This window comes from Microtus pennsylvanicus, chromosome 17 (assembly GCF_037038515.1).
Source record: "Microtus pennsylvanicus isolate mMicPen1 chromosome 17, mMicPen1.hap1, whole genome shotgun sequence".
NCBI classification, from domain to species: domain Eukaryota; kingdom Metazoa; phylum Chordata; class Mammalia; order Rodentia; family Cricetidae; genus Microtus; species Microtus pennsylvanicus.
Genome location: NC_134595.1, coordinates 13,658,170 through 13,684,984, shown reverse-complemented (window position 1 = coordinate 13,684,984; position 26,815 = coordinate 13,658,170). Strand labels below are relative to the sequence as shown.

Sequence of the window (26,815 nt, the reverse complement as noted above, 5' to 3'; positions counted from 1 at the left end):
TCCAATACATTACAATAGAGAACAAAACCTAAAAAATAAAATAAAAATTGCAGGTTGGGCGGTGGTGGTACATGCCTTTAATTCCAGCACCAGGAAGGCAGAGGCAGGCAGATCTCTGTGAGTTCAAGGCCAAACTGGTCTACAAAAGCTAGTTCCAGGACAGGCGCCAAATCTACAGAAAAACCCTGTCTCGAAAAACCAAAAAAAAAAAGGAAAAAGAAAAAGAAATAAAAGTTGATTGTTATTGGCAAGGAATATTATTATGTTACTTCATTTGAAAATTAACATGAAAATTACATATACTGATGCTTTGCTATACAATTTCCTAATGTAAAACAAAATTGGTATTTTGCTACTGTGTGCTCATGTCCTGTATGCATGTGTATGGGTATGTAACTATGCACATTCAGAAGCCAGAGGACACTCAAGCTACCAATCAAGATTTTGTCTCAAAACTAAACAACTACAAAAATGTGACATCAAAATGTCAAAAAAGCATCAAAATGTTCATGTCTGATGAGACATTAAAACTTGTAGACAATTTTAACTGATTTCCAAATGCCCCATGAATGTAAATATTCTAAATAGAGATAACACATGAAAATGTCTATGTGAAGACGTACAGTACAAGACTCATATGCATACTGCCACTGAGCCACATTTAAACAAGTTAACGTTTAAACTTCAAATGTGCTTTCATGTGTTAACTGATGGCTGGTGCTGTGCTAACATGGCTGAATGCCTGTTCTAGACTCCTTACATGTATGCTTTGTTGGTGAATCTTTGTAACAAACTCAGCTTGGACTACCAAAGTGTTTTCAAATTGGACTCCTCTGCTTAATCATCTCTACTGGGCTTCTGAAGCCAGATGAATTTTAAGTTCAATTCCAAAGTTTTGGTACTCTTCATATTTTGGGGGCTTTAAACACAAAGGTTGCAATAAATTCATTACCTGACATGGGGCTCTTCAAAAAGGCTTTATTGCTTTTAAACATATGGAATGATATCGTATGTTGCTAAGGCTGGTCTTCAATTACTGTGTGTGAATAAACCTGCAGGGTGATGATCTAGACTTGAAAGCATACAGTATATATCTCACTACAATTTTTGCTATACCTGGCATATCACATATGAAGTTTCTAATGTAGAGGCCTGACTTCTATTTCAAAACATGTCTATTTTTATCAGTTTCATTGGGCCCCACACCTGCATAAGTTTCCAGGTGTGAATTCATGGAACTTAATGTTAGAAAGTTTTCCTCTGTTCTTTCCATCCAATGTTACTCACGTACAATATACTCAATTCAGCTGAAGTGAAGAACGACACATTTCTCCATGTTTTATATCAACAGGAGATATTCCCATGTATGACTTCTTTTACAGAGAGCACTGTGGTACCAATCCTTCTACCAATCTTCACAGTCATATGTCTCACTGTGGTATGTGTTCACTGGTAGAGTTACAGCCGACTTACACTAGGAACTTCCCAGAGTTTTCACACTAATCAGATTCTCACCGGCAAGCGTTCTGATTATACACTTGGGTGGGCTTTCAGATTCGTTACACTCCTAGGCATGACATGAGGAAGAACGTCTGCATTTGATACACTTACAGGGTTTCTCCTCTGTACAAGTTCTTTCACGCACAGAGAAGAAGGATTTGCTGTGACATGTCCTGCATTATTTGCATCTAACGACTTCTCACGCGCATGAGTTCTCTGATGCCGAGTGAGTTGTTTCTTGAAGTAGTAAGCTTTCCTACACTGTTCACATGTGTAGGGCTTTTCACCTGTATGAATTCTCTGGTGCTGAGTGAGGTGTGACAGCCAGGAAAAAGCTTTCCCACATTCTGCACAATGAAATGACTTCTCACTTGCATGAGTTTTCTGATGTAGAGAAAGGTATTTCTTGCAGTAGAATGCTTTCTTGCATTCTGTGCATTGATAGGGCTTCTCACCTGTATGAACTCGGTGATGCTCAATGAGCAAATACTTGTTATAGAAGGCTTTTCCACACTGTTTACATTCATAGGGCTTCTCACCTGTATGAGTTTTCTGATGTGCTGTAAGCCCAGACTTGCTGTAGAAGGCTTTCCCACATTGCTTACATTCATAGGGCTTCTCACCTGTATGAGTCTTCTGATGAACAGTAAGCTGTGCCTGAGAGTAAAATGCTTTCCTACAGTCTGTGCATTGGAAGAGCTTGTCACTTATGTGAGTTCTCTGATGTACAGTGAGGTGGGACTTGCAGTAAAATGCTTTTCCACATTGTTTACATTCATAAGGCTTCTCCCCAGTATGAGTTTTCTGATGCAAAGTAAGGTTAGACCTCCAGTAGAACGCTTTTCCACACTGTTTACATTCAAAGCGCCTCTCAGCAGTATGCGTCTTCAGATGGTGAGTAAGCTGTTTCTTAAAGTAGAAAGCTTTGGGGCACTGTGGACACTCAAATGGTTTCTCATCTGTATGGGTCTTCTGATGTCGAGTGAGGCATGCACTGAAAGAGAAAGCTTTGCCACATTCCGTACACTCATAAGGCTTCTCACTTACATGAATTCTCTGATGCAGAGAAAGGTGTGTGTTACAGTAGAAAGATTTTCCACATTTCAAACATTCATACGGCTTCTCCCCCGTATGGCTCCTCTGGTGTCGAGTAAGTTGTGACTTATAGTAAAAAACTTTCCTACACTCCGTACATTCATGTGGCTTCTCCCCGGTATGACTTCTCTGATGCACAGTGAGATGTGACTTATAGCTGAAGGATTTTCCGCATTCTGTACACTCATAAGGCTTCTCGCCGGTATGACTTCTCTGGTGTTCAGTGATTTGGGACTTGTAGTAGAAATACTTCCCACATTCCAGACATCTGTAGGGCTTCTCATCTGTATGATTGATCTGATGCTGAGACTTGGTGTGGGAAGCTTTCCCACATCCTGAACTCTGGTGTGGCTTCTCACCGATAGGACTTCTCTGATGTTCAGTGAGGTGTGGCTTCCAAGAGAATGCATTCCTGCACTGTCTATGTGCACAGGGTGTCTCCTCTTTAAGTCTCTGACAGTCACTGAGAAGGGACTTATACAGGAAGCTTCTCTTACACGCGTGTGTCCTCTGATCCCTCGTGTGCTGTGACTGCTGGCAGAATGTCTTCACACATCCTTTGCCTTCGTAAGATGTGGTCCCTGGGTGGATTTTCTGTGTCACGTTCAGTTCTGCCTAGAGACAGAGGAATTACCTATACTTCATACATCCACAGAGCTTTTTCCTAGGATGTGCTTTCTAATTTTTGTTTGGAATCTTTTTTGTGCTACACAAATAAATGTCATATATAATGATTTCTAATATTTACTGAATTTACCAGGGATCTCTTTAATACAAAAATTCATATGTAAATAATAATATCTTTAACAATATCACCAGTTAAATATATTGACAACACCACTGTCAATTTTGACTGAGATTATGGCAAATTAAGCTGATCAGGATGTCAGAATAATTTTTCCATGATCATTAAAATGATCATGTTCTTCTCCAGCTGGTAACAATCACATAAAAGAGAAAGACACTCAACTGTGAGCTCTCTAGATTGCTGAGGTCTCTCACTGGACTTGATGCTTCCTAGTTTGGATGGAATCATAGGCCAGCAAACCCCAGTGACCTTAATCTCTCCATCTTTATGCACTGGTTAGAGATACATATCACCACAGCGGTCTCTATTTGTGGGTGCTGAGGATCCAAACTCAGGTTCTCATGCTTTCTGCATCAAGCATTTTACTGACTAAACAATCCCCCCAGGCCCGAGTTAATTTTTTTCATTTTTCAAATTATACATGTGTGTGTGTGTATGCACGCCATGGCACACATATAGAAGTCAGAGAACAAGTTTCGGGTTTTTTCTTCACCATCCACCACAAGGGGTGTGGGGATCAAACTCAGATATTTAGGCTTGATGAAAAGACCTTTACAAAGCGAGCCATCTTGTTGACCTGGGTTAAGTTCTTGAAGAAACATTCCTAATTAACAATATTTACCTTTACATTTGAAATGTGATAAAAGCTCATATTAAATATTTTACTTACTTCAACAATTTCTTCATTTGATATCTGGCTGTTGGTGATCTCAACTTGCCACAAAAGTTCCGTGTGATATTCCTGGTGGTTCCCAATTGGAGCAGCCACTTTATGAACACCTAAGATCATATTAAAAATAACCCCATCCATGAATAACTCTGAAATCTTCTTCATGTGACTTCTTATCCTCAAAGAAAATATAAAATAATATTGACTTTTGATAATGGTACACATTTTTGTTCTTCATGAAGAATAAAAAAATCATTTACCTCACCTTGCAAATAACACAGACTATCCCATGGGATTAAAGGTGTATGCCACCTTGCCCAGGCCAATGTGATTCTTTTCACAGTTGACTAATACATCTGAAATGTGCCTCATCTTTATGATGAATCTAATGATCAGCATAACGGCTGATACCATATCTTAGTTACTGTGAGCATGGGACTTGAGGGGCAGCCACTGTATCCTTAGTCCCATCACACATATAGCCAGAAATAAGATTCCTACATCATACAGCAGTTTTTTTTTCATATCTAAAAAAATTTCATAGTGGCTGGATAATTCTATATTATCACCACCTGTGTGCATGGATTTATATATTCTCAATATTAATTCCATATTGAATGAGTACCTGGAAAAGGTATTTTTCCCCCTATGGAATACTTCTCCATTCTGGTGACTGCTGGGTAGAAATTTTACATTTAGGAAGATAGCATTCTTTTTTGTTATTGTTATTATAGCTGTTTTTGTTTGAGCTCTGATCTCATCTACCATATTCTGATCTAGAATTTACTATATGGATGATAATCTTGAACTCCTCTCACTTTGGGGGTTTTTAGGCATGAATCACCATGCCCTGCTAAATTCTATTCTATACATATTTTTATTAAATTGTGTTCACATGAATTTCTCCAGATCTTTCAAGATTAAAGGCCTTCTGTTAAGGTATCTGTTCCACAGGTATAAGAGAAGAAATAGCTGTCTAGGTTCAGTCTTTTATGTGTGGGGATCTACTTTTTAGAGAACTATCTTTTAAAGTCCTTTTGTTGAAGCACAGATTCTTGGTAGTTTGAGAAAATGGTGGCTACCGTTGTGTGATTACACTTTCGGACCACTGTATAAGTTCAATACAGAAACTGTGCCGATGGTTTCTGCCAACAGCTTGCTCCTTTTGCTAATATAGCTCTTACAGCATTATTTGAGAGCAATTACAGTGATACGTTCAGCATTACACCTTTTCTACAGAATTCCAATGCTGGTTGGGATTATTTCTTCTGTAAGAAAATCACATGTTTATATTCTCCCGTTTTCTAAAGGATGTGATATCATTTCCTGGGAGGACACTGAATGTGTCGATAGCTTTCACTAAAAGGATATTTTAGCAGCTGGCTAGATAGCTCAGCTGGAAAATCTGCTTGTTCAAGCCTGGCAATGTGGCTCCAATCCTTAGAACCTACAGAAGAGAGGAAGGAAAGAGCTCCGCACAGTTGTCCTTTGACCTCCACAAACAGGCAATAATGCAAATGCCCCAGTCATACACAGCATGCCCATCCACACAAGAATAATAAGATATTTAAAGATATTGTGAGTATACTAATTGTGTTAATATAGGAACACATGAGGTCTTTAATTCTTCAATCTCCTTTTTAAAAAATTAATTTATTTGTCTATATGTGAGAGTGCACACATGCCACACCATATGTGTGGAGGTCAGAGGACAAATACATAGGCTTTTCTTTCTTCCATCAACCATACTGGTCTCACGGATTGAACTCAAGCCCCTTTATCAACTGAGCCATCTTGCTAACCCCTCAATTTCATCACTATGTTACAGTTTTAACTGCACACACTACTTAGAACATGTGAGCAATGGAGCACAAATTTAAGATAACAATTAACAAATATCATGTTGGGTGTGGTGATGCACACCATTAATCACAGCACTCTGAAACAAAGGCAGGCAGATCTCTGTAAGTTTAAGGCCAACTTGGTCTACATAATAGACCATAATGTTCCAGGATAGCCAAGGCTACACAGAGAAACCCTGTCTCAAAAAAACCCAAATAAAAATAATAAATAATAAAAAGGAAACAATAGCTGGGTGGTAATGGTGCACACCTTTAATCCCAGCACTTGGGAGGCAGATGCAGGCGGATCTCTGTCTAGTTCAAGGCTAGCCTGGCCTACAACAGCTAGTTCCAGGACAGGCACCAAAGCTACCCAAAGAAACCCAGTCTTGAAAAAAAAAAGAAAGAAAGAAAAGAAAAGAAAACAAGAGCAGAGCTAAAAAAGTGGGAAGCAGTACCCCCACAGATTCATGTGTTTGAATGCTTGAACCATTGAACCATAGGGGTTGGCACTATTAAGAGTTGTGGCCTTGTTGGAGTAGGTGTGGCCTTGTTGGAGGAAGTGTGTTACTGTGGAGGTGAGCTTTGAGGTCTTATATTCTCAAAGTATGCCCAGTGTGTACACAGTCCCCTCTGCTGTCAGCAGAATAAGACGTAGAATTCTCAGCTCCTCCTACACCATGTCTGCCTGCATGTCACCATTCTTCCCACCATGATAAGACCTCTGAACTGTAAGCCAGCCCCAATTAAATGTATTCCTTTGTAAGACTATGGTCATGGTGCCTTTTCATAGCAATAAAACTCAAAATAAGACAACAGGTTAAATTTAAAAAAATAAGTATACAGGAAGTACTGTCAGAGAACACAGATGAAACAAACAAATGTGTTCTTCTCCTCTCTTCTTTAACCTCTTTACTTCATAGCATTTTTACTTTTTTCCTTTTTTAGTTATTTTGTGCTTATATTTTTATTCTTCCTGTTTACATGTAAGGGAACCACACAACATAAACAACCAATACTAAGTGATGGGTTGATATGGCTAATTCTTTCCAGAAACTGCAAGAGTCTGGTCAGGGCTAGGTTGATGTGGGATTCCCCTCTGTATGCTGTGATTATCACTGATAATAAGAAACTGCTTTGGACCTATAGCAGGGCAGAACAGAGGTAGGCAGAGAAAACTAAACTGAATGTTGGGAGGAAGAAAATGCAGTCAAGAGACTGCCATGTAGCCGCCACCAGGAACAGATTATTTCGGAATCTTGCCAGTAAGCCACAGCCCAGTGACAATACACAGATTAATAGAAATGGGTTAAATTAAGGTATAAGAGTTAGCCAATAAGAAGCTAGAGCTACTGGGCCAAGTAGTGATTTAATTAATACAGTTTCTGTGTGGTTATTTCAGGGCTGAGTAGCCAGGAACAAACAAGTGGCCTCCCACAACACTAGGTATGGTGGTAAAAAGCATTCAACAATGACCAATATAATGAACTCTCCTTTTGCTGGCCTCCCTAGCTGAGTCTGTATTCACTGACCTGGAAGGCTCTGGATAGAGGTTTCTGCTACATTCCATGGCCCATATCCATGCTCCAACTTGAAGATCAACTCTGGTTTGGACATGCAGTACCCTGTAAGTGAGAAACAACAAAGGAATTTTGAAAAAGTCTTAGGTTTAGCCCACAAATATAAAGCAACAGAGCTAATTTGGGTCCTGTGCTTTGATCAGTGAAATCAAAAACTTTCATTAGAGGGTCTACACTAACAGTCTTCACTGGCTAGAATGTCATCCTCAATCAGCATCATGGTTTCCAAAAAAAATATAAGAAAACAGAGGTGAATAAAAGAGAAGACACAATAAATTTTTTTTACAAAAAAGGTATCTATGATGATTTGGAAGAAAATGGTCCTCAAAGGAAATAGCCTTGTTGTAGGAAGTGTGTCACTATGGAGACAGGCTTCAAGGACTCTTGATTGAGCTTCCCCCAGTGTGTCTGTCCGTCAACTTGCTGTTGCCTGCAAGATGTAGGACTCTCGGCTCCTCTAGCACCATGTCTGCCTGCAGGCCTTCATGCTCCCCGCCATGATGACAATGGACTGAACCTCTGAAAATGTAAGTGAGGTCCCTCAATTAAATGTTTTCCTTCTAAGAGTTGCCATGGTCATGGTGTATCTTCACAGCAATAGAAACCCTAATACTTAAAACAAATTATACAGGAGAATAATCATAAAAACAATCAGCCAAGGGACTGAAGAGATGGCTCAGTGGATAAGAATACTTGATACTGTACAGACCCAGATTCAGTTTCCAGCACCCATATCAGGTGGCAAACAACCACCTGTAACTCTAGTTCTAGCAAATATAACTCTTTTCTATCCTCTGCAGGTATTGCATACCTGTGGCATAAATACAAATGACTTTTAAAAAATGCTTTAAGTAAACTAAATTACTAGATATGGTTAAGCCAATATTTAATTCCAGCATTTGTAAGGCAGAGGCAGGCACATCACTTTGAGTTAAAGGTCAGTCTGGTCTATGTAATGAGTCCTAGGCCAGCCAGGGCCATATAGTGAAACATTTTCTCAAAAATAAACAAATTAAGTAACCCAGGCAGAGTTTTAAAAAATTGAAAGAGGGCTGGTGAGATGGCTCAGTGGTTAAGAGCATTGCCTGCTCTTCCAAAGGTCCTGAGTTCAATTCCCAGCAACCACATGGTGGCTCACGACCATCTGGAATGAGGTCTGGTGCCCTCTTCTGGCCTGCACACATACATACATACATACAGAATATTGTATACATAATAAATAAATAAATATATATATAAAAAAAAGCTTTTAAAAAAAAATAAAAAATTGAAAGAATATAAGGCTAATTTAAAATACATCCATCATCACTGAAAAGTAAATATTCCTTCCATGTTTATTCTATAGAAAATATAAGGACACCAAATAATAAAGAGAGACTAGGCATACATCAAAAAATGACTCAGGGTTATAATCATTCAGGAAAAATAGAAGAAAGCCTAGAGTTGTATATTCAATAACACACACTGGAGGTACTGCCATGCATTTTAGCCGTTACCATATTCACCAGCATTACAATGACTTCAAAGCTACACATGGACACAGCATCCAAACCTCAGGTACAGTAATCCTAATGAACAAAGAGAGGCACAGAAAAACCAACAGAGCACACAAAATAATTAGAAACTATGGTCATGTGTGATTCATACTAGAAATGTAGCACTCACCATATGGAAATCTGAAACCCTCATATCCTTGCACTAAATAATATATAGCTGTATTTCTAGATATAGTGGCATCTGCCATTAATCCCACAAGTCAGGAGTCAGGGCAAACTGATTTCTGGGAGTTCCAGGGCAGTCAGATTTGTATAATGAGACCCTGTCTCCAAAAAAGACCGCTATTATCACAACAAAAACAGTCATATGAATGCATAAAAGGTATTTTTATCTTCACGGGGAAAAAAACCTCAATAAACTATGATTATATGTAAGAAATCGCAGCCCAAGGCTAGGGGAGTGGGGCAAGCCTGAGATGGTTTGCTCTAGGAACACAGCAGGATATGCTCTTTCACCACCTTTTAGCCTACTAATGAAGACATATGCACTTGATAAGTAAAGTAACAACAGTCAAAGGAGAAAGCGGAATGGAAAGGCAAGGCTATCTACAGATGATGCTATAAGGAGACAACCGTAGACTCTAAACAGAGGACAAGGATGACATAACGTGACAAAACCAGACTTCAAGCATCAAACTTCACACCTTCTCTGTGCATCAAGAACAAATCTGCAGGGACCAGAGAGATGGCTCAGTGGTTAAGAGCACTGGCTGCTCTTCCAAAGGTCCTGAGTTCAATTCCCAGCAATCACGGGGTAGCTCAAAGCCATCTGTAATGAGATTGGGTGCCCTCTTCTGGCCTGCAGGCATATATGCAGACAGAATACTGTATATATAGTAAATAAATAAATCCTGAAAAAGAGCGGGGCAATGGTGGCGCACGCCTTTAATCCCGACACCTGGGAGGCAGAGCCAGGCGGATCTCTGTGAGGACAGCCTGCTCTACAGATCAAGTTCCAAGACTGTCTCCATAACTACTGAGAAACCCTGTCTCAAAAAACAAAAAAACAAAGGACAAATTTGTTGAGAAATTCAGAACAATCCCCTTAAAAATGGCCAGGCATGGTAGTGTATTTATGCATTTAATCCTAGCATTTAGGAGCCAGAGGAAGCCACATTTCTAGGAGCTTGAGACCAACCTGGTCTATATATCAAGTTTCAGACCAACCAAGTGCAATCCTGTCTAAAACAAACAAAAACAGAAAGCAAACAAACAAAAAAGAAAAGAAAAGATTCAGTATTAAGGCTGGAGACATGTTTCAGTGGTTAAGAGAACTTACTGATCTTTCAGAGGCTGTGAGTTCAAGTCCCAGCAACTGCACAATGGCACACAACCATTGATAACGATAGTTTTGGAGGATCCAACACCCACTTTTGGCCTCCCAGGGAATCAGGCTTTTATGTGGTACATAGATACACATGCATACAAAACTCATACACATTAAGTCAATTTTGAAAATAGATTTTATTCAAGATGGTGACAGCTGTCAGCACCTGTGGGACCAAGGAACAGCTCCAAGGAGCCTGAGAGACCCCTGGAGGCTCTGAGGGAAGGCACGTAGCAGAGGACTCTGAAGAGCCCACACTATCTCCTGATGGGAAGAAGCTGTCTTAAAGTGGTCTCATGAAACTGGAAGGGAAGGATGGTGGAGCAGAGGTACATGAGAAACTATGGTGAGACCAGAGATACAGCAGTGACGGGATGGGAATGGGGTGGGATTTTTTGCGGCCCAGCAGACGAAGACAGTGTTGTTGCTGAGTCGGGCTCATCCCCAGTCCACCACTGCAGGGACTGGGGAGCACTGCCGAGGAGTGCTGGTAGGCTGTGCTCTGACCTCGCTGCCCAGTCACACAATTACCCTGACTGAGCAATGAAAGGATGTCCAAGACACAGAATGGTTCATTTTCTGGATTGAGCCTCCTCAAAAGACCTCTATAGTCTGTGCTGCCAAGATTCCACATGTAATTTTCAGAAAAATAAATACAAATAAATAAACATTAAAAGTATTGAACCTTTAAAAAGTTTAAAAGTTTTCTTCCAGATTTGTTTCATGTGTATGAGGACTTGGCAGCACAGACTATGGAGGTCTTTCTAGGAGCCTGCATGTTTGTATATGCACCAAGTGCACGTCTGGTACCTATAGAGATCAGAAGGGGGCATCAGATACCTGGGAACTCGAGTCAGAGATGGCTGTAAGCCTATAAGCCACTATGTGGATGCTGGAAAACCAAACCTGAATCCTTCTTTTGTTTTGTTTTTCAAGACAGGGTTTCTCTGTAGCTTTAGAGCCTGTCTTGGAACTAGTTCTTGTAGACCAGGCTGGCCTTGAACTCACAGAGATCCACTTGCCTCTGCCTCCCAAGTGCTGGGATTAAAGGTGTGTGCCACCACCACCTGGCCCAAATTGAATCCTTGGTGAGAGCAACACATGTTTTTAACGGCTGAGCCATCTCTCCAAACACTCAGCACACAGAAGGCACAAGAAGGCATGGTAGGAGGCAGAGGAAGGTAAATTTCTTGAGTTTGAGGCTGCTCTGGTCTACAGAGTTCCAGGACACCTGGGTCTAAACAGAGAAATCTTGTGTCAGAAAGCAAACAAAGACTATATGGCTCAGTGGTTAAGAGCAGAGGACCCAAATTCAGTTTGTCACATCCACACGGCAGCTCACAACCATATATAACTCTAGTTCCCGGGCATCTGATGCCCTTTTCTGACCCCACAGGCTCCTGCACTCAGGCGCGCACACACACGCACACACACACACACACACACACACACACACACACATCAATGAAACAAATCGATGATCTAAGCATAAAATCCTACATGTTCACTGTTATCCTCTAGATCCAAAATATCCTCCAAAGACCAGAAGCTCAATTCTTCAGCACCAGTCTGCGGTGGTGTTAGCAGATAGAACCCAGCGAGAGGACGTGTGTGAGGTCATTTCCCCAATGATGTCAGCATCCCTTCTGTCCTTCCTGACTGCCCTGAGGCCAATGGCATTGTAGCGCCACATCTTCTCCACTATGGTGCCTCTTTCACCACAGGCTCAAAGTAACACAGCCTGTGGTATGAACGAGATACCCCATAGTCTCAGGCATTGGAATACTTTGTTCCTAGTGGGTGGCACGACTAAGTGAAAGATAGAAGGGTCCTTGATAAAAGAAGGATGTCACCAGGGAAGGGTTCTGGAAATTCAAAGACTTGTCATTCCCAGGTTGCTTGTTCTCTACTTCCCATTTGTGGGTGGAGATAGCTCTCAGCTGTTGTTGCTACCGTGTCTGCTTTCTGCCATGCTTCCCCAGCAGGATAGTAATAGTCTCTCAGCCCTCTGGAACCATAAATCCCAAATAAACCCTTACTTCTAGATGCTGCCTTGGTCATGACATTTTAACACAGCAGCAGAAACATAACCAAGATACCAAGGAATAACTGACTGAAACCTTTGAATACCACAAGCCAACAAAACTCTTCCCTCCTGATAAGCTATTTACTTGCAATCCTGTTGAGAAGTGTGGATATCTACCAGTTGCAGAAAGGTATGGAACAGACCTTCTTTCTCACCATATGCAGAAATCAGTTAAAACTGGATCACAGTTTAAATATGAGACCTGAAACTACAAAGTTGTTAACATACACAGAAAACACTTAGGGGTTCTATTACTCTAAAGAGACACCATGACCATGGGAACTCTTATAAAGGAAAACATTAAATTGAGGTGGCAGCTGATAGCTCCAGAGGTTTAGTCCACTATCATTTTCACGAGGAGCAGGGAGGCTGGCTGTATGGCGGTGACCTAAAGTGAAGGAACACTGTCAATCTGTTTCAAACTGGGAAAATGCCCTGAAGAGATGTTTTTCAAACACCAGTAGTCCACAAAAACATAAATAGATGGTCACCACTCCTAGACAGGAGAGCATCAATCACAGCCACAAGGAGGTGCTGCTTCTCTCGTCTCAGCATGGTCTCCTAAGACGGACAATACCAAATGCTGAAAAAGCCCCCAAAAGGTGGCACTAACACAACCTAGTACAGCGACTATGGAATACAGTCCAACACAGCCTCAAAAGAACTAAACAGAACTTCAGCATGATGCTATGACTGCACCACTGGGTGAACAGTCAAGAGACATGAGCGCTATGCAGAGAAATCTGTAGCTCCCCGTGTGTTTCGATGTCATTCACAAAAACCAAGTTAAGTGTCCATCAACAGAGGACGGTGGAGGACTGTGGCCCATAGACTCACACAGCTCTGCTGAAATGAATAAAAATTCCTCTAGTGACACAGACACCACTGGAGGGTGTTATGGAGTCTACTGTGTTGCTCTTTTCTCTGAGCTTAAAGCCAATCAGCTGTGGTGACCTGTAGCAGAAACTGGCAACGCTGTGGGACAATGGTCTTGTACACTTGTATTAATAAAATGCTGATTGGCCGGTGGCCAGGCAGGAAGTGTAGGTGGGACAACCAGGCAGGAAATAGAGGCGGGGTGACAAGATGACAAGAACAGGAGAATTCTGGGAAGAGAGAGACTCAGTCTGCGGTCATAACCTAGACACAGAGGAAGCAAGGTGAGAATGTCTGACTGATTAAAGGTACCAAGCCATGTGGCTAACCACAGACAAAAATTATGGGTTAATGTAGGATGTAAGACTTAATAAGAAGCCCGAGATATTAGGCCAACCAGTTTATGATTAATGTAAACCTTTCTGTGTTTCTTTGGGACTGAACGGCTACAGGTCCAGGTAGAACAAAAACCTCTGTCAACGCACTGGCCCATGATCATGGCAACAGAGATCTCTGGGTCTAGGATGATGATAATATAATTCCATTCAGGACTGGCTTTTAGCCAACTATGTAGCACGAGTAGGTATAAACTGAGTATGACTGGGACTTTTTGGTGGTATAGTTGACTGAATGCCCCTTATTCTCTAAGAATCCCATTAATTTCACTTATTCTCTAAGCTGGGATCAATGGAATCTTTCTTTGGGCTTATCTACTCACTTCACAGTGGTGAATAGATGTTTCTTTATTTTTTTTTGTTTGTTTGTTTTTGGGTTTTTCGAGACAGGGTTTCTCTGTGGTTTTGGAGCCTGTCCTGGAACTAGCTCTTGTAGACCAGGCTGGTCTCGAACTCACAGAGATCCGCCTGCCTCTGCCTCCCGAGTGCTGGGATTAAAGGCGTGCGCCACCACCGCCCGGCTAGATGTTTCTTTATTGTAGTGGAAATCTAATAGGGTCATTGTTAATTAGGGTAAACATTAGAATAGAACAGTTGTCCTCACTGTATCTAGGGTAAACATCAGAATAGAATAGTTGTTTGTTGGAGGTATTTATTTATTTATTTTAAATGGTTTTTCTTCTTTTTTTAATATTTATTTATTATGTATACAATATTCTGTCTGTGTGTATGTCTGCAGGCCAGAAGAGGGCACCAGACCCCGTTACAGATGGTTGTGAGCCACCATGTGGTTGCTGGGAATTGAACTCATGACCTTTGGAAGAGCAGATAATGCTCTTAACCTCTGAGCCATCTCTCCAGCCCTGTTGGAGGTATTTAGACCTTGGAAACATCACTGTAGAAAACTGTTGGGGGATATTAGATCACACTGTGAACCCCAATTTGCTGATTAAAATTAACCTTGATTTTGCTCTGATTAAAATTAACTATTGTGGAATAATCCTTTTATTTTTATACATTGTGAATATTTGTCACTTGGATTGGTGACTTGGAAAGCTGACTGGCCAGTAGCCAGGCAGGAAGAATAGGCAGGACAATCAAACTATTGACACTGGGGAACAGGGCGGAGTCAAAGGAATCACCAGCCAAATGGAGAAGAAATAAGACATGCCAGAGAGATGAATGCCACAAACCTCAGGGTGGCACACCCTGAATAGAAATGGGTTCATTTAAATTGTAAGAGCTAGTTAGTAATAACCCTTTTTTTGTTTTTTTTTTGTTTTTTTTTTTTTTTATTTTTCGAGACAGGGTTTCTCCGTAGCTTTTTGGTTCCTGTTCTGGAACTAGGTCTTGTAGTCCAGGCTGGCCTCGAACTCACAGAGATCCGCCTGCCTCTGCCTCCCGAGTGCTGGGATTAAAGGCGCAATCCTTTAATCCACCACCCGGCCTGGTCAAGCATTTATAATTAAGACTCTGAATGGTTATTTGGGAGCAGGTGGTTGGAAAAGGAAAATTCCGCCTACAATTACCCTTGGGTCAGGAGGCTGAGTTAGCAACCAGTTGACAGAAAATAATCATAGAGCATCAAAGGGCATCAGGAGAGACAGACAGACATGGGAAATAGGTGGGATTCAGAGTGGCACATTTTTCTGGTTAGGCAAAGCAGAAGCACAGGTCTTCTGGAAATGCCCAGCAAGGAGAGGTTACCTTTTTGCTACTCAACCTCTCTTAGCTTGCAGGTTTTTACCCCAGCCTTTGAATCTCAATTCTTATTTATAAACAGAAAAATAGATTTAGTTAAAGCTATGTTTTTCGAGGCAGCAAGGGCCAGTGCCTTCAGGAACAGAATTCCCTACAGGCCACGGCTAGAGAAACAGGCCGGTAATTGCTGAGTTGCAATTGCTGGCTGAAATAGCAGCAGGTTAGAGTACAGCCACTGTGCTGAAGTTAAAACAACAGAAAATGGTGATTGTTTTCTGTGACTTAGAGTTATTTTTCTGAAGAAGCTTTACAGCCTTTGTATGGCTTTAGTCACAAGACAGTCCTGACATACTTGGAATTCTTGCATTATTGGGTATGGCAAATAGTATACAATGATGTTGTTAGGAGCCGCTTGTTGGTGCCCAGCAGCTCGGCCCCAAAATAATCACAGAAACTATATTATTTAAAACACTGCTTGGCCCATTAGCTCTAGCTTCTTACTGGCTAACTCTTACTTCTTAATTTAACCCATTTCTATTAATCTGTGTATTGTCACATGGCTGTGGCTTACTAGGTAAAGTTCCATCTGGTGTCTCTCTCTGGCAGGGGCTACATGGCTTCTCCCTGACTCTACCCTTCTTTCTCCCAGCATTCAATTTAGTTTTCCCCACCTAGCTCTATTCCCCTATAGCTCTACTATAGGCCCAAAGCAGTTCTTTTATTAACCAATGATATTCACAGCATACAGAGGGGAATCCCACATCACTTTCCCTTATCTGTTTAAATGAAAAAGGTTTTAACTTTAACATAGTAAAATTACATATAATACAACAGGTATCAAGCAAGAATTACACTTACAATATTGATATTTACTTTATCCTTTATCATAACTAAGGAAAAACTATAATTATAAATTCTTCAACTCCATTAAAGACTCCAGAAGGATATAATATTGCCTAAGTAAACAGGAAGTATATTGTAAACAACTTCCAAAACTCTAGAAATGAAAAAGACATCTCACTGCCTGTACAGTCACCCAAAGTTCTTCTGTACCATTGGGGCATCCATCTTCAGCCTTCTGACCCACAGTATCCAGCAGACATTTCCATGAAGCAGGACATTTCAAAGATAGTTCTACCTATCTTGACAGTTTGTCAGTCACTTTCTTCTGTGCCCTGCAAAATGTCCTGCAGACTCTTTCATGAAACAGGAACCCCAAAGGACGGTCTCACCTTTAAGCAAGTTCAGCAGTCATTTCTCTGTGGGCCCTGCATGTTCAGTTTATCAAGCAGTCCAGGAAAGAGCAGTTTCTTGACTAAATGGCTAACAAATTCCATAAGGAGCCTCTTCAATGTCTATCTTCCTCTTAAAGTAGACTGGTGCTACCAGGAGCAGATGTGTCTCATAATCATGAAAAGTCCTAAGTTATTAAAACATTTTAAATACTGTATTCTGAAAGTCTTTGAAAAATTTGAAGAATCCCTATTCACCTGAAATATATCTCTATACATCTAGAAAAATCTAGCTGACAAGCTTGACTATTATAGATAATTATCTATTAACTTATATTTCTTTTTTTTTTTTTTTGGTTTTTCGAGACAGGGTTTCTCTGTGGTTTTGGAGCCTGTCCTGGAACTAGCTCTTGTAGACCAGGCTGGTCTCGAACTCACAGAGATCCACCTGCCTCTGCCTCCCAAGTGCTAGGATTAAAGGCGTGCGCCACCACCGCCTGGCTTAACTTATATTTCTTAACTATACACTACATTTTAAATAAGACATATAACAGAATTGACCTTAAATTTGTATCAATAAACCAAGATCCATACCAATGCAAATTATTCATATCTATATCATATTCCCCTTTATATGTAACACAAACATTTATAAACAATATTTGGGAATATGGGCGTAGTTTTCTCCAAACTACTTCCTGCTGTTTATTGGATAAAGTAATTTTTTGAGAGGTGTTCAAGGTGACCTTTCAGGGGGTCTTGGTTCATCAAACCATATTAGTCTAGAATGATTCCATACCTGGAATGTCTTGCATTATTAGGTATGGCCAAGAGTATATAATGAGAACTAAAGTTGCAGGGGTGTGATGTTCTCCTTCACAAAATACATAGATTAGATCAGAGGCTTTGGTCCTGCATGAGGACCCTGGTTTACCCCCCAAAACTTTTGTGTAACCATCAGTAAATATGCTTCCACATGGCTGTTATAGGTTCGGTCCATCAACGCTGGACATCCCTGCTGCCACAGAGCCTGATTCCATTTTGAAGTGGCCTTCTTTCTTTGATCATCCTGCATAACTCAGAACATCAACACTTTATGTCTGCCCAGGAAATTCAAAGGCAAAAATCCAAACATGTCATAAAACATTCCACCACCAACAAAAACAGAAAACACCTGACAGTTCTCATCTTATTTGCAAGCTAAGGCTACCTACCCTGCAGCAGCAGAGAAAACACAGCAATTATTAGTGTGGAAAAGTTACAGGGAAGAGAGGAATGGAGAGAAGACAGTATTTACTGAAAGGCACCAGGAAGTGATGAGTAACATTCCCCCCACTCCAAGGTACGGTTTCTCTGTAGTCCCGGCTGTCACGGATCATTCTGTAGACCAGGCTGGCCTTGAACTCAGAGATCCATCTGCCTTTGTCTTCTGAGTGCTGAGCTTAAAGGGATGCACACACCACCACTAAGTTGATGAGTGACAGAACAGAACTAAATACATGGTTCATGGCAATTAGTTGAACATTTTAAAATTCCTGTGAGAGAGATGTTAAATATTCCCAGTACAGACAAGCAATGCCTGAGCTACCCAATGCTCATCTGCATCTGATCATTAAATTTTATTAAATTTTGAGTGTTACATCATTAATATGTAAATGCGTAAGTTGTCCGTAAATATATGCTACTAGTACATGTTAGTTTAATGTATAATATACAATTAGAATTAAAAGTCAGCAATAATCCTAGCTGGGCAGAGCTGGCAAATGCCTTTAATCCCAGTTTGTGGTGGTTTGAATAGGTATGGCCTCCACAGACTCATGTGTTTCAATGCTTGGCCCACAGAAAGAGGCAATAGGAGATGTGGCCTCGTTAGAGGAAGTGTGTCATTGTGGGGGTGGGCTTTGAGGTTTCCTATGCCCAAGCTACAGCCAATGTGTAATACAGTCTCCTGCTGCTGCCTGCAGATCAAGATGTAGAACTCTCAGCTCCTTCTCCAGCCTGGAAGTCAGCCCCGATTAAATGACAGTGTCATGGTGTCTCTTCACAGCAAACACAGCACGTAAGAGGCAGAGGCATGTGGATCTCTGAATTTAAGGCCAGTCTGTTCTACAAAGCAAGTTCCAGGATAGCCAAGACTAAACAGAGAAAAAGAAAGGAAGGAAGGAGGGATGGAAGGAGGGAGAGAGGGAGGGAGGGAGGAATGGAAGGAAGAAGGGAGGAGGGAGGGAGGGAGGAAAGGAAGTGTCAGCAATAATTCCTATAATTAGCAACCAAGAATTTAATGGGTGCAGAGTTACAGGACAGACTCACCCAAGAACATGAGGCTGCTGTAGTTCTCGAGCATCACATCCCTGTAGAGTGTCCTCTGAGCAGTATCAAGATCCTGCCACTCATCCCAGGTGAAGTCCAAAGAGATGTCCTCAAATGATACAGAATCCTGTAATGATACGTTTCTTTTTAAACCCCAAGTACTCGGTTTTGGAAACATAAAATGAGAAGCTCAATATGGTTTCCACTAACACTTGAGAGATGTGGAATCATAGAAGGCCTCAAAGGCAAACTGTACAGATGAAGTTGGCATGTACGTGTTCTTTGTTTTTGGTTTTAAATAGCTTAACTGAGGGGAAAAAAACAAAACCTGTTCGCTAAGGATGTACTATCTTATAGAAGGTATTGCTTAATTTGTATCATGGAAGAAAAATGAATACAAACATCTTACCTGTGTTAATGCAGGGATTCAAGAATTTATTTAAAGAGTTTTCTATACAGTTATACTATAAACAAAATTTAATGCCCTGTCTGAAGTTACTGAAGTCTCTAGGCCCATTAAATCTGCCCGTTCATTGAGTGTCTCCACTCAGGTGACTTGAAGGAAGACAGGCTAACACCCCCATCCCAACCCAAGCTCTGAAATAAAGGGATCTGGACACATGCAACTACTCTTGGATCCTAGAAAAACAAATGGCTTTAAGCAGGCATGTAACCACTTCCATGGGCTGAAATCCCCAGGAGTAATGCAGAAAGGAACTTCCTGTTCTCTCAGTGCAGCTGTGAGACTGGGTATTCATGCCTTTAATACCAGTACTGTACCCGGGGAAGGCAGAGGCAGGCGTTTCTCTGTGAGTCCTAGGTCAACATGGTCCACAAAGAGAGACTGTCTGAAAGGACAGGAGTGTGGCTCAAGGCAAACCCTCGGACTCTGTTGTAAAGAATATTACATTCTGTAGCAGTGCTCTCAGGCTTGGTCAGAGAAGCTTGTTCACAGGAGGCAATAGCTATAAATCTTGAGACTTTTAACTGGTCAGCTGAGAATACGTGACTGTTGGCTGCTCAGCAGTACTGGGAAACGCTGTCTTCCAGAAATGGCAGGGCCATTGCTCCTAGGAACTCACACCTGCAGTGCCTACCTGCACATCCACAGCCATCATGGATGCGGGACAGGCAGCAAGGCCTCACCTTTCTCGGTGGAGCTCTGGGCAGTTACTAGATGCTGGAGGAGGAGCTGTCATATTTCTCATTGGTGTGGAAACCAGGAAGGCCCTTGCTTAAGTAAATAAACCTAAGCTATGCAAAAAAGTCTTCGTAAAATGGAGTGGACATAGACACACACACACACATTAACACACCACCAAAAAAAAAACAAGCAAAAAACATAAAAGTACTTAGGGAGATTTGTTGTGAAGAAACAACTGGGTAAATGTGCTAAAGTATATCATATGCCTGTGTGAAATAATTTTTAAAGGGGAAGAATATAAAATTAGTACAGCTATTTTATAAAGGAATAGGTTACTTCTAAAAAAAAAAATAAACAAACAAGGATGGACCGCAGCAATTAAAAGCACTGTCTGCTCTTGCAGGGGACCAGGGTTCCATTCACAGCGCCCATAGGGCAGCTCACAACTGTCTGTAACTCTAGCCCAGGGGATCCGATGCCATTTTCTGGCCTCTAAGGCCACCAGGTACTCACATGGTGCACAGACACACATTCGAGCAAAACATACATAAAAAATAATTCTTTTTAAAATAAAAATTATATCTCAGCAAGCTTGATGTCTTGAGTTCAATTCCCGGAACCTGTATGAAAGTAGAAGAAAATGGAGTCTACAAAAGTTTCCTCTGACCTCAACCTGTCACCTATGGCACAGCCACACAAACACATCATGTACACAGAAATACACACACACAAAAATAATAATAATAGTATCATATAGTCATTGTTTTGAGGATGTATTTGTCCTAGTTAACGTCGGCTGGCAGCCTCTGATGGAGTCTCTACTCCGAAGCTGTCCAGATCAGATTGGTCTATGGCCATGTCTGTGAGGAATTGTCATGACCTTTGATTGATGTAGGAAAGTCTCAGCCCACTGTGGGCAGTGCTACCTCTGGGGAAGGGGATCTCGGGTTGTAGTGACAGCTTAGTTGAGTGTGAGCCAAAGAACAAGCCAGCAAGCAGCTTACTCCATGGCTTCTGCTTCAAGTTTCTGTTCTGCATTCCCTCAGTGATAGACCATGACCTGGAAATATACGCTGAAATAAACCCCTTCATCCACAAGCTGTTTTGGTTATAATGTTTGCCATAGCAACAGAATGGAACTAGAACAGCATCCCAAAGAATGAATTGGAATGTTGACTATATCAGTATTCAATCACAAGCAGATGGTCATTTCAAATGATTCTTAGATGAAGAGTATAGAAGGACATTTCTCACGAGTGCAGGTCACCCAGCTGCTCTCCTAAGAGGCTGCACATCCCATCTTGGACTGATACTCATGAAGCAGAGACATGGCCGCTTTGGGCACCTAATAGTCCTAGTTTCCTGGTTCTAGACAGTTCTAATACCTGAGATCTGGAAGACATCCGCTGGGATAAGGACACATCACCCTTGTAAAATCAGCAAACCTTAAGTTAAAAACAAACCCTCCCTGCTAAGGTGCATGTGCCTAGGTGAGACAAGAGAGGCACCAGGATTGGCAACAGGGGCAGGAAAGAATCTTCACAGATTACTTGTGTGAAATGTTCACAAACAGAATTTAATCCCTCCAGACATATTGCTCAGAATTCAGAGGAAAGTAACAAACAGAACACTGTTTGAAATATACCAGAAAGAACAAAACGTTAACCACAGTGTGGGAAGGGAAAGTCACATGGGAATGTTTATAGGGTGATGGAATTTTAGTAATTTGCTGGCAGGCCTAGGAGGGTGCTCATCCTGAATCTGCATCTCCCTGACTGGACAGGAGGCTGCTGTGGGCACTGACCTTCGAGCAGTGGAGTGCACTAGGAAATGTGTCAGGAACAGGGCAATGCCTTTTCTTACCCCTTCCTCTCCTTCTTTGATGGGTTTCAGACACCTCTGCCCCTCCACCTCCTTTAAAGGATCCTCAGAAACCACTCTCATTGTGAGCAGTAGTGGGGAATAACTTTCCTCTGATCCCTGCAGCAGCCTGAGGTGTTCTTTTTGGAGACTGCCACTCAGGTAAAGCCAGAATTCTTTTTTAAAGTTATATTTATTTTTTTTATTACTTTTAACTATGGAGCACACGTACAGGTGTCCACAGAAGCTAGAAGAATTGGATCCCCATGAAGCTGAAGTTACAGGTAATTGTGAGCCACCTGATATGGGTGCTGGCAATCAAACCTGAGTCCTCTGGAAGAATAGTATGTGCTCTTAAATACTGAGCCATTTCTCCAGTCTCATAAGCCAGAATTCTTAACTTTGCTACAGAAAAAAAAAAAAAAAACTCAGGAGAAGCCAATGTGAAACAGAGTTGGAATTTATCAATGCAACACCCTTAAGTTTCTCTGGAGCAATGATAGACAGACAGACAGGATTTTGAGAACTAGTGACCTTGCATTTCCAAGGATCTCTTAGGAAGGTAAATGAGATAACAGGGTGGTTCCCAAGCTGCACTGGAGAGGCTTATCGCTGGGAGATAAACCAAGGGCTGTAGTTCAGATGCATTTACTGCTAATAATGCATACACCTGTTTGGGCAATGCCCAGGAAGTTCCAGGTTTATGAAAAAGACACAGGCTGTATTTTGTAAAAAGGTCATGAGTTCATAGTTGTAAACACTGCCATTTGACATTCTTGTCTGAAACACCGTTATATAGGACTGCGGTCTCTACAAAGGCCTTTACAGGAAATCGTGTTGATTTTTCTGGAATTCTTGATTCTCAGCTGGAGAGAGACACCAGACTCTAAAAGGACTCTCATATCCCCATAGTTTTTCCTGGGGGCGAGGGAGTGTGTGTGTGTGTGTGTGTGTGTGTGTGTGTGTGTGTGTGTGTGTAAACGTGTGGGTGTGTAAGAAGGCTAGAGGTTAACCTTGAGCGTCTTCCTCAGGTAAGTCCACCTTGTTTTGGAGACAGGCTCTCCTTACGGTCAACAGAGAGCTTGTTCCCAATTAAACCAGGATGGCTGACTTGCATCTGTCTCCACTAGCATTCTTTTACAGAACAATTCTCTTTACTTATGTGTATGTCTGTATGTGCAGATGACAGCAGCTTCCCACAGAGACTGGCAGTGTTGGATCCCTGGAGCTGGAGCTCCAGGGAGTTGTGAACAGTCCCATAGAGGTGCTGGGACCAACAAGTATGCTTCAGCCATCTCTCCAGGCCCCTCTGTCAGTACTTTTTAAGTGAGTTCTGGAAGTTAAACTCAGACCTTCATGCTTGTGCATCAAGCAGTTAACTGATTAGGTTATTTCACTAGCAAAAAATTTTCTTGTGTGTGTGAGAGAGAGAAAGAGAGAGAGAGAGAGAGAAAGAGAGAGAGAGAGAGAGAGAGAGAGAGAGAGAGAGAGAGGCAGAGAGAGAGACAGACAGAGACAGACAGAGAAGACAGATAGCAAATATGAATAGGGGCATCTGTGTGGAAATTAGGAGACAATCTTAAGTGTCAGATTTTGCCTTCCAACTTAAGACAATCCCTTTTGTTGCTTCTATAAGACACGCCAGGCTAGCTGGCCTGTCAGCTCCTTGAGATCCTTCGGTCTGTGCCTTCCATCTCTCTTTAGGGACAGTGAAATTACAAACACGCACACCATATGCCCAGCTTTGATATATATCCTGGGGATTTGAACCCAGGTCCTCACACTTTCTCATGCCAAATGCTATAGATTAAGCCATTTCCCCCACCCTTCCCTCATCCTTCCATGGGCTATGCTTCCGCCCTCAGATCTCCTCAAACCTTCCTTCTCCCTCACAATCTACATTCCCTCGCAGGTCCCCTCAAAATCTCATCCCTCTGCTGCAGGTAGCTTCCTCCATGAGGGGTGAGGACTTCACTTACTTATGGGTATAAGGTCAAACATTTAGAATGTAGTTAGAGGTTATGCTGGCTTAGTAAAGTGGCAGCTGCAGGCTCTCCTCCAAGATCCATAACTTCACTAGCCCAGGGTAGTTGTCTAGGTTTTCAGTATTAGGCAGGATTTCTCTCAAAAAATGCAAAGTTGTGCAGTTAAAGCCAACTGATAGAACTACAACACAAGTCCTGCACCCGAAGCCCAGGGACCATCCATTGCCAAGGAGGGCACAGAATAACTATAAGAACTGGAGAAACAGGGAGTTTGCGGTGAGATTGTGTCCCCTAGAAATGTCAGAAGCTACACCCATGAAGTTGCACCAACATGGCTGCCTAAATATGACCTGAACAAGGGCAACACCAACAGACATAAGACATGGACAGGGAAAAGCTCAGGAGGCCTTAACTCTAGACAAATCACTATTGGCAACAACAAACTGCTGAGAATAGACATTGTCCTTCCCAGAGAAGCACACACCAATTGGCCATCCAGAGCACCAAAAAGAGCAAAACGTCTGTACACAGCAGCACGTGGAGCCCCACAGCACAGCTGGCGAAGCTCCTTTTCGAGCCAATGCTCCACACCTACTTTGTGGGACTTGCTCAGAAGTTACCAAGCACAAAGAATAGGGGAGAGAGAAAAATCGGATCGTAGGTAGAGTTGGTTGCTCACAGCTATTAATTCCAGTGCTTGGAAGCCTCCGGCAGGGGAATGGCTGCATCGATAAGCCAGTCTAGGTAACAAAACAACTTGTAGGCCAGTCTTAACTACAGAGCTTGGCTTTTTCTGTGGGAAAACAAAACTGCAATCAACAAGGAGTGGAGAAACAGTACCCAGACACGAGACAGCAGATAGGACCCCTGTGTGTCCTTGTAACAGGTCTGGGGACAGGCTGTGCGGTCTGTGTTTTCCCTAACAGGTCTGCGGACAGCTAACAGGTATATGGCCCACGTGTCCCCCCTAACAAGTCTATAGTCCTTGCTCTCCCACTCCCGTACCCCATCCAGTTTTCAAAGCCTTCCCTGGGGACTCAGTGGCCCGTACCCAACCCTGTCACAGCAGTGACTCTATCCCAGGGGAAATTCAAAAAGCCTAGAGCTTCTGGAACAAGCACACACACAGGGTGGGAAAAAGAGAAGACTGCCTGTGAAATCATGTCCTCACAAATGGGCCATGTGAGCCGGGCGATGGTGGCGCACGCCTTTAATCCCAGCACTTGGGAGGCAGAGACAGGTGGATCTCTGTGAGTTCGAGACCAGCCTGGTCTACAGAGCTAGTTCCAGGACAGGCTCCAAAGCCACAGAGAAACCCTGTCTCGAAAAACCAAAAAAAAAAAAAAAAACACCAAAAACCAAAAAAACAACAACAACAACAACAAAAAAAAAAAACAAATGGGCCATGTGCCAGCCCCTCTGCCAGGGGAGACAGGAAGTGGGGGAGCAAGGAAGTGGGGGAGCAGAAGGTGTCAACCTTTCCATCCCCTACTGCCTGACCTAACTGTGCCTTTCTGGTTTATCTCTCGGCACTTCTGCCAAATCTCCACATCTCTTTCACTGTGTGCACCTTGGATTCTCCTGGCTTCACTTTGTACTTCAAGGACACTGGCTGGGTGCAAGAAGGCTTCAAGGAGACACCCATTCAGCTTCTGAGAATCTCTTAACCACCCTTAAACCCATCAGCAACAAGGTGGAGCAGAGGACACGGATGGGCAAATGGCTCCCGGGTATCTGCCAGGTACTATCCCCTCCCCTGAGCGCCTCTCTCCAGTTCCACAAACGCTGGAGCCAGCCCTCACAGTGCAGGTCCGTAATTCCATTTTGGATAACTGAGGAAGAGAGATCACAAATTTAATCTGGATCGTCTAAAGAGTAAGACCTTGTCTCAAAATAAATAAATGAATGAATAAATAAATAAATAAATAAAATATGGAGTCGGTCATGCTGGTGCCACCTATACTATAGTCCAGCCTGGTTTACATAGTTAGTTCCAGCCCAGCCAGGGCTACACAGAGGGAACCTGCCTAAAAAAAAAAAAAAAAAAAAAAAAAAAATTTAAGGGGAAAAAAAAATCAACACCATCGGTAATAGAGCTCTTGCCCAGCATGTAAGGAAATCCTAGGTTCTGTTCTCAGTAACCGCCCCCTAACCGCACAAAGAGAAACAAGCTGAGAGTTAAAGTTAGCAATCAGGATCACAAAGTGAGAATCTGGCTTCCTACTGACCCCAAATGACCCAAGGAAATACTTCCTGAGGAAAGAGTAGTGAGACGCACCGGAAAAAAAGAGCTGCCCGCGACAGCAAAACCATAGTGGAGGACGGCGCTCACGCACCTCGATTTGGTCGGTCAGATTTAAAAGCCACAAAGACTCGCAGACAGACACAGAAACCCAGAAACGCACGTAAAGCTCTGGGCGCAAAGGACAGCGAGGGTTCGGGAAAGCATTGGCACGGACGCAGGCCCAGGATGCCCCGCCAAACCAAGCCGCTCTCGGCCACAGTGGTCCAGTGACCGAGATGCCGGCAGCCCGGTGCCTGAGATGCCAGCAGCCAGGTTAAAGATCTGAGCGCCCGGGGCAGGACAGGACCGCCCGGAGGGGCAGGGAGGGAAGGTGCGGAGGGTCTACACAGAGCCCAGGTCTGCGCTGCACTCTCACCATTTCCGGTTCCTGGACCCCCCGCGTCCTTGCAGAGGAGCTCCCCGCAGCAGGGAGTAGCGAGTCACTAGCGACAGAACCAGGCAGAGAATTCCGGGTACCTAGACCAAGAAGCAGCTCAGGACAGATGCCAAGAGGGGTTGGAAGGGGAGGGTGTCGGCAGGGGGCGGGGAGGGTAGTGCTGGTAAG

General features: G+C 42.5%; 1 protein-coding gene across 1 annotated transcript; it reads right to left on the bottom strand.

The window, feature by feature from the left end:
* Window positions 1-1,544: 1,544 nt before the first annotated feature.
* LOC142836876 (uncharacterized) lies at window positions 1,545-26,815 on the bottom strand. Its single transcript, XM_075951533.1, is given in 6 exon segments — window positions 1,545-1,859; window positions 1,861-3,210; window positions 4,074-4,183; window positions 7,447-7,539; window positions 18,978-19,104; window positions 26,627-26,815. Coding segments are annotated over 6 exon segments (1,854 nt in total). The 5' UTR covers window positions 26,630-26,815; the 3' UTR covers window positions 1,545-1,688.